This window comes from Sciurus vulgaris (assembly GCF_902686455.1).
Source record: "Sciurus vulgaris genome assembly, chromosome: 14".
In the NCBI taxonomy this organism is placed as follows: domain Eukaryota; kingdom Metazoa; phylum Chordata; class Mammalia; order Rodentia; family Sciuridae; genus Sciurus; species Sciurus vulgaris.
In genome coordinates, this window is record NC_136475.1 from 9,382,503 (window position 1) to 9,390,714 (window position 8,212).

General features: G+C 60.4%; 1 protein-coding gene across 1 annotated transcript; it reads right to left on the reverse strand.

The window, feature by feature from the left end:
- Positions 1–1,025: 1,025 nt before the first annotated feature.
- On the reverse strand, positions 1,026–8,059 carry ACTR1B (actin related protein 1B). Its single transcript, XM_079110702.1, has 11 exons — positions 7,876–8,059; positions 6,002–6,066; positions 4,485–4,560; positions 3,389–3,514; positions 2,931–3,055; positions 2,475–2,691; positions 2,261–2,353; positions 1,984–2,158; positions 1,599–1,660; positions 1,383–1,423; positions 1,026–1,257 (listed from the first exon to the last, which is right to left on the reverse strand). The coding sequence occupies exons 1-11, from the start codon at positions 7,921–7,923 to the stop codon at positions 1,155–1,157; spliced, it is 1,131 nt and encodes a 376-aa protein (XP_078966828.1). The 5' UTR covers positions 7,924–8,059; the 3' UTR covers positions 1,026–1,154.
- Between the last annotated feature and the right edge of the window lie 153 nt (positions 8,060–8,212).

The window sequence follows — 8,212 nt, forward strand, 5'->3', positions numbered from 1 at the left end:
AGAGTAGGTGAGGATGTGATGCCTAGGACCCTGTCCAGGACCCAGAGCCACCTTCTCTGCCTTTCCTGGTGGGCCACAGCAAGAAGGCAACGAGCCCAGCCTGCTGGGGCCTCCTTTCCGCGTTGCCCTGCCAACAACCAAAACCCTCAGGCTTCTGGGCCACAGCAGTACCTGTGCAGTCCCTCTGGTCTCTCTGCAAGTCCCCAGGATGGTAAGCAAACAACGGCACTCAGAGCCACAAGAACACAGCCACACGCTGGGCCTTAGTCGTAATTATTACTATAATGATTTACAAAAGTTTTTTTTCCAGGCAACTGTGTTAAGTTATTGTACAGATCTGGGAGAGGGAGAGGGGGCCCTGGCCACCTGAAGACCTTTCTAGAGGGAGGTGAGAGGAGGAAATGTCCCCCACCACCTCTGGGTCCAACTCCTGATTAAGTGGCTTCCCCTTGACAAATGAGACCATTAACCCTTTCCCGTCCAGGGCATGGGGCCAAGGAGAGGGAGCAGCATTCAGTGAGGTGCTTAGATGGGGAGAGTGACACACACGAGCCCTGGCTGCCCGTGGCTCTGCCACTCCCACCCTGGGCCACAGCTGCCTGCTGGGGATGGAAGACTACCTGGTTCTCAGCCCTACGCCAGGGCACACTGTCCAGGAGGCCAGAGGGCAAAGCGTGCGAGGGTCTGGACTGCCCCGTCGAGTCGGGGAAAGGAGGTGGCAAGAGACACTGTGGTGCCTCACTGCACCAAGGGGCTGCTGGCTGTCCCTCCTTTGGCCTGCTTCCCAGGCAGCCAGGCACTCTGGCCCTGCCTGGGGGCCTATCAGAGGACATGGGGTATCTGGGTGTCTGGCCCTGTAGCTAGGGGAAGCAGTCCAAGAGTCAGAGCAAGGAACCCTGGGCCCAGCTTGCCCTAGCAAGGGGACACCCAGAACCAGCAGCACGGGTTCCTGGGCTGCTCCGCTGCAGCCTGAGGCGCCCACCATGCGCTGAACGTTACTGCGTGCAGGAAGGGCTGCCCCCCATGCCCGGGGGTCCAGGGCATGCAGGGGACCCTAAGTCTGGAGTGTGAGCCCAGACCAGAAGGGTCCAGGGCTCTGCCCCCGCCCCCCACCTCTCCGCCCGCTCTCCCAGCATGCTCTGCCTCTGTGGGCATTAGAAGGTTTTGCGATGAATAGCACGGGAGCCGTCCTCTTCATACTCCTTTTTGGACACCCACATCTTCTTAAAAGTGTCCAGTGAGGCCAGGATGGAGCCCCTGTGAGGACGCAGAGACAATGTTCTTGTGATCTGCAGCCTGGGCCAATCACCCTCTGGCACTCAGAGCTCCGACCCCCCACCTCCACCTGCCTGGGCCAGAGCCTCCCCTGAGCCCCGCCTCACCCGATCCACGTGGAGTAGAGCCGTTCCTGAGGGGCCGAGATCTAGTGGGAGCAGAAGCTGTGTCACTGCCCAGCCCCACCAGCAGCCAGCCTTCCTCCCAGAGCGCAGGCCCGGCTGCGAGGGAATGAGGGGAGGGGGGGTCGCGCAGGGAGGCACCCTTCCTCCCCAGGTCGGCTGGCCGTGCACCCTGTGCCCCCGGGGTCTCCACAGCCCCACCTTGATCTTTACGTCCTTTGGGGCAAGCTTCTTCACTTCACTCAGTAATCGGTCACCGAAACCTGTGGACACAGGACGCTGGGCCTGGGGTCCAGTCCAACCTCCACGCCCCGGGCTCCCAGGCACTGCTGCCCCTCTTTCTGCAGTTCTTTTCAGGATTCAGGGTAAAAAGAGAGCCTCCTCCTCACTGATGTCCCACCAGAACATCTCAGACCTCGTAAAGGTGTCCTCTAGTCACCAGGTAAATATTTACTTTGAAAGCTTAGTGTCTAAAAAAAAATGGGCCCACAGAGCACCACCACATCCCTGGCTCCCGGGTGAGAGGGCCCGGCCGCCTTGGTCTCTGGTCTTGTCACCACCAGTGCCCTGCCACATGCCACAGCACCTTTGAAGAGCGTCGAGCCTCCTGAGAGCACGATGTTGGCGAACAGCGTCCGGCGAAGGTCCATGTCCGACTTGTGGATGGCGAAGGCCAGCACCTCGTGGAGCCCCTCGCTCTCATCCCCCACCAGGTCCGGCTGGAACAGCAGCTCGGGGGCCCGGAAGCGTGCGGGCCCCACCTTTGGAGCAGAGGGTTGGGCAGACAGGCCCCAGAGAAGCCGGCCTTCCCGTTCCTCCAGGCCAGCCTTGGTGGCCGCCCAGTGCCACCCCTGGTCACTTACATCCAGTGTGCTGCCGTCCGGCAAGGTGTACTGCACCTTCTCCGTCTCCAGAGCCTCGTCCTTCTGGGGGTTGATGGACAGGTAGCAGGCGCGCTGTGGGGGCAGGGACACAACCCTCAGAAGGCTGAACGGGACACTTGCAGCCAGGGCTTGACTTTGCACCTCAGTCCCAGGCCCCTTCCCCAGGCTGTCCTCATGTCCCCTGACCCCTCACCTCTTTGATAGTCCGGACGACCTCAAACTCAGCTGAGGTATGAAAGTCAGTTCCTTCCTTGCGCAGAAGCAGCCGGAGGTAGCGGGAGACGTCACGGCCAGCAATGTCCACCCTCATGATGGAGTGAGGCATGGCAAAGCCCTCATAGATGGGCACAGCATGAGTGACCCCGTCCCCAGAGTCCAAAACCACTCCTGTCGTGCGTCCTGTTGCGTACCTGTTACCAGGTCAGCATCCCCTCACCTCAGCCACTGAGGCATGGGGACCTCCTCACCCCTGGGAGGGACCTTGGGACATCTGTATTATCTGTGCTGGAAAAGTGGCACAAAGGACTTCCTAAAGGAGCAGTCAGCAGAGGCAGCAAGGGGTTGTTCCTCCTGGGAAGTCAGACCCCTGGCCACTGCAAGCAGGAGGACAGCATGGGCGGAGGGGGACCGGGGGCCTGGGGGCACTCACAGGCTGAGCACGGCCTGCATGGAGATGAACAGGGCCGGCACATTGAAGGTCTCAAAGAACACCTCGGCCGCCTTCTCGCGGTTCTTACTGGGGTTGAGCGGGGCCTCCGTCAGAAGAACAGGGTGCTGTGAGAGACGGGAGTGGGCGCATGCGGAGGACCACAGGCCAGGCAGCAGGGGCCCCAGTCAGTCCGGAGCCCTGCTTCCTGCACAGGTGGCTGCGGCCTCCTCTTTTTGAGGGCTCCATCCTGTTATCTGTGGCAGGTACTCTTCCAAAGATCTGGCTCTGGAAAGTTCTGCCTGGCTGCCCCTGGCTGTGCGGGCACACAGACACACAGGGAAGCGCCAGCAGCACCACCAAAGGCAGGCAGGCAGGGGGAAGCCCGGCCAGGGGGGAAGCAGAGGGACAGGGCTCAGCAGGGAACGCTGGGGCCTGGGGCAAGGGGCCAGCCGCCACACCTCCTCAGAGAAGGTCTGCAGCTGGTCCTTGGAGTAGACGTACTGCCAGATGCGCTCCATGTCGTTCCAGTCCCGCACCACACCGTGCTCCATGGGGTAGCGGATGGCCAGCAGCCCCCGGTGCTCCTGAAGGAAGCGGGAAAGGCAGGACGTGGCAGCGGGCTCTTCCCCCAGCAGCTGCTTCCGGCCTTCCTGGAAGCTGCCCCCTTCCTCTGCCTTCAGTAGAGCCGCCCTGCCCACTAGCTGTCCCCTGCTCTTGGCAGGATCTGGATGGGGAATGGGCGCATGTGCCCGACAGCGTCTTGGCTCTCAGTGTTCGGTGAGCTTCAACTGGCTGCGGCCCGGAGGAAACCGCAACCTGCCCCTCAGCCGAGCCGCCCCTTCCTCCCACTTGCTGGCCACGCGCTCCCCACTCCTGACCTGCTTTAGGCACCGCTCCTGTCAGCACAGAGTCCTCCTGTGGAGGCCGGTGCCCACTGCTGCCCCAGGATCCTGACCTGCCTGCCCCAGCCCTCGGCTCTCCCCCGGAAAGGCCGCCCCCACCTGCTGTGACATCCTCTTGGGGACACCCCCTCACTGGGCCACTCAGCTTCTCGCACCCACAACCATGGCTCCTACTGACATGCGTCCTGCAGCCCCACGTCTGCTCCTCCAGCACAGGCTTCCTCTCTTGGGGCCCAGATCCATGCCCGCACTCCCCCGAGCCCCACACGGCACCCCCAGTGCCTACGTGGCACCTGCCCAAGCTGGGCCGGTTCCCCCACCCTAGCCGGCTCCCCGAGGGCCTGTCTGGGCATGATGAGGGGCTGTGCAGTAACTTGGGGGCTCTCCCAGGAGCGAGTGCCAGCGTCCCCCCCCCCCCCCCCCCCCCCCCCCCGTGTCGGGGTCATACTGACTCTGAAGCCACTTTTAATAATCACTTATTTTCTCTGTAGTCTCCAAAGAGCTTCTAAAAGACAGGACGTGAGGAGGTCTGAACACGTGCCCCGGACAGACCACCACCCTGCCTCTCAGCTGGGGCCACAAGGGCACTGGCAATGGGCCAGCACTCTGTGACTGGACCCCAGGCCCAGGGAAAGCCAGGCCGTGCGGTCACCTCTGCTTTTGGTCCGATGAAGAGGTCTCCCTCCAGGGCTCCAGCCATCACCCGCATGTGCTTGGGCCGCCCGACGCTGCAAGGACGTGAGATGAGTGAGTGGCGACGGCGGTCTCCAGAGGACCCGGATGTGGCCACAGGGCACAGACTCACACGGGGTCTATGAGCTGCGGGACTGGAGTGGGCCTGGACAGCAGGGGCGCCCAGGACCCGAGGATGGGTCTCCCTCCTAGAGAGCGAGAGCCTGAACGCCAGGATCCTTATATGGCCCAGCCTGGCAGAGGATCAGCCTTCTGCAGGGACAATGACTCAGCCCGCACTCTTGACTTCAGGGGGCAGGGCTGTCGCCACCTTCCACAGACTGAGGGAAGATGGTCCCACAAAGTTGGCGGTGGCTCCCTTGGGCACCCCTCCTTCAGTTGTGGCCTCGTCCTACCACCAGGGCTTCCGGAACAGAGATGCGGCTTTTGGAAACTAAGAGCTACTGCTAGATGAGCTACCACTCCAAATCGTGACCCAGGTCCCCCGACATCAGCAGGAACCCCTCATCACACCCACGAGGGCCGGAGGCAAGCTGAGGCCACGCGGTGCCCCACTGGCTCGACCCCACACCGGGCTGGGTTCTCGGTGTAGCCAGTTACTCTGAGGGCTTTAGGATCCTGCTCTGCCCCAGCCTTAGGTCACTAGTTCCAGAGCCTCCAGATTGGAGAAGAGGCGCTGAGGAGGGAAACTGCCCTCATGGGCTGGAGGGGTGGAGCACTCCAGGTGCCCTCTGGGATGGCATCGCTCTAGGGATGGTCCAGCACCACACAGGGAAAGACCGCTGTGTCCAATGGACGCACACAGGAAAAGGCCCCTCTTGACTAAACAACATTTCCCAGGCTAGGTATGGTAGCACCTGTAATCCCAGCAGCTCAGGAAACTGAGGCAGGAGGATCACAAATTCAAGGCTAGCCTCAGCAACTTAGTGAGGCCCTAAGCAACTCAGCAAGACCCTGTCTCAAAAAAAAAAAAAAAAAAAAAAAAAAAAATTTCCTGGAATCTGAAAACAAACAAGCCCTGGAGAAACCATTTCTAGGGGAACACACGCAGGTAATGATCAGGGAAGAGCTGAGCCTGCCGAGGACCTGGGTTCAATGCCAACACCAAGATCAAAAACCACAAAACACTTCCAGGGAAGAAGGGCTTGCCAACTCTTTCTACAGTTGTTCAGCTGTCCCCTGGGAGAGAGCGCCCTTTTATTCTCGCTGCTGCTGCCACACCCTGTCCCCAGGGCAATGCTGGCTGCTTCTCCTCGATGCTGGCTCAGGGAGACAAAGATGAGAGCCCCCAGAGGAAGGGGAACCCAAAGCCCTGGTCTCTTCAGAGCCTCTTGGTGGGGTTAACCTCACATATCTGGTGTTTCCCTTGCAGAGAGGGGCAAGAGTTGTCCTCAAAGAAGAGAGCCGTGACACAGGGCTGGCAGTCTCCCAGGAAGCAAACAGAAGAGGAAGGGCTGCGGCCCCAGCCACACTTACTAGTTGGGGAAACAGTATTTGGGAATCTGGTCTCCCGCAAAGCCAGCCTTGATCACCCCCGAACCCTGCAAAGAAAAACAATGTTTAGTTCCTGATATTCACCTCCAGGCGGTGGGCCAGGGAGGAGGCCACAGACCCTGCCCGGAGGACCAGCATTTACAAGTACTTGTAAAACTGGGTGTGATCTGTGTCCCTGTGTGGGAACATTTGGCAGTGTATAGTTTCTGAAGGAGGTACATAAAAGAGGGGTTCTGGTGGCGTCTAGTGGATACAGGCCAGGGATACTGCTAAACATCCTACAGTGCACAGTCCACCTTCATGAATGACAATGACCCAGACCAGAAGGTCAATTGAACAAAGAATGGGAAACTATGCAGTGCATCCTCCTCTGCAAGCTCTAAGGCTGGTTCCCCCCAAAGAGAGCTAGAAGCAAACCCTCAGGGCAATTTTCCCCAATGGCCCCCCTTTTCCTTCCCCAAGAGACATGGGTCACATACAGGGCCTGCCAGGGAAGATGACGGGGTACACAAAGGGACTGGCACTTCTCAAGTGGCTTCCCCAGAGACTCCTAAGAGAACTTGGTTCAGCCACTGCTCCAGGCTGGAAGCTGGACTTAGGACTCAAACTGAACCTACATCTAGAAACTATGAGGGAACCAGCTTCTGGACACCTCTTCCCATCCGTCTCCACCACAGCCCTCTGAGTCTGAAGGACAGAAATAGACATCTCCTAGTTATAACAGAGGGGCCAGATGACAAGAGGGGCCAAGTGGTCGCCCTCTGAACTCACGGGCTTATTGATTAGCCTATGTGAATCATTTGCCCACCAAGAAGGGAAGTGGCTTGTCTGACAGCATGTCCCCAATTCCAGTTCTAGCCTCAGTGCTCATTGCCTGCTGACTCAGGCAGCCCACATGGGTACTCCAAAAAAGACGGCCATTCAGGGACCCCCATCTGGGTCATGCAGATGGGAGCCAGACCCCAGAAAGAACAGAAGTGAGTCATTATTAAAAACTCCAAGGCCTGCACACCAGAAGCATCAGCTAGGGGCAGATTCACAGACCCCAACCCTTCCCTTCTCCCCATGTCAGGGCTCTGAGGCCAGAAATCTTCCTACAGCAGCTGAAAGCAAGCCTGAGCCCCAGTGCTGAAGGACAAGGCCATGGGAAGCCAGACACCATCTTTCCTGAGGCTTCCAATGACCCCAACCTGCATCTTGTCGCCACAGAGTGTGGCCCTGAACATTCCACTGTCCCACAAGCTGTGGAATTTCTGCTCAACAGAAGAGTAGTTAAGGAGAGAGGGACAAAATCGCCAAGAGGCCAACCAGGTGATGGTGTTTATGTGTCTGGTGGAGAGTAACCTGCATTTTCTGCTACGGGGCGCAGACCCCTTGTTAAGTGTTTTAAATATCACCGGGTCAACCCGCTCCAAAAGATGAGGCCAGGGGTGTGCAAAATGGCAAATGCCAGCCCACCTCCCCCCGGTGGCCAGAGCCAGGGAAGAAGGATGAGCAAAAGGGGCTGGGGCCGAAACTTGCCCAATGATTCTATTCTCAACCGAGCAGGGTCCGGGTTGCGTCCACGGGTCTGATGCACAGGTGCACCGGACGGACGCCTGGCGGTCGCTCCAGCTGTCTGGGACTTCCCGGGTTCGGGACAGGGGCTCTACTGCGCGGGCGGGATGCTGGTCCAAGGACAAGGTAAAAGGGCCAGGTGGCCTTTTCGCCCTGGCCTTGGAACCGAGCTGCCCTGCAGGGCGACGAACGCGCAGTGACCTGGGGATGAACCGGGATCGGCTGGGGTCCCTTCCCGCGCCGCCGCGTGCACCCCCGGGGGCGGGACACCCAGCCTCCCCCCGGCTGCCGAGCCTCACGTTGTCGATGACCACGGGCTGGTTGGCGATGATGTCGTAGTACTCCATGGCCGGGCAGGGCAGGCCCTGCCCAGCAGGCGGGCTGCAGGAGGGACCGGCGAGCTGGCGGACAGTGACGGCTGCGACTCCCGACGCGAGGCTGCGCCCCTCCCCCCGAACGCGCAGCCTACGCAAGCCCCGCGGGGCTTTCAGGAGGGTGGCCGGTGGCCAATCACAGCTCCCACCTGGCCCGATGGACGTCGGGCGCCGGGGCCGGCCGCGGGGGAAGGGGGCGGGGCCTCCGGAGCCGGTCGGCCAATCGAGGCCGTCCGGAAGAACGGCGGGGCGTTGCCAAGGT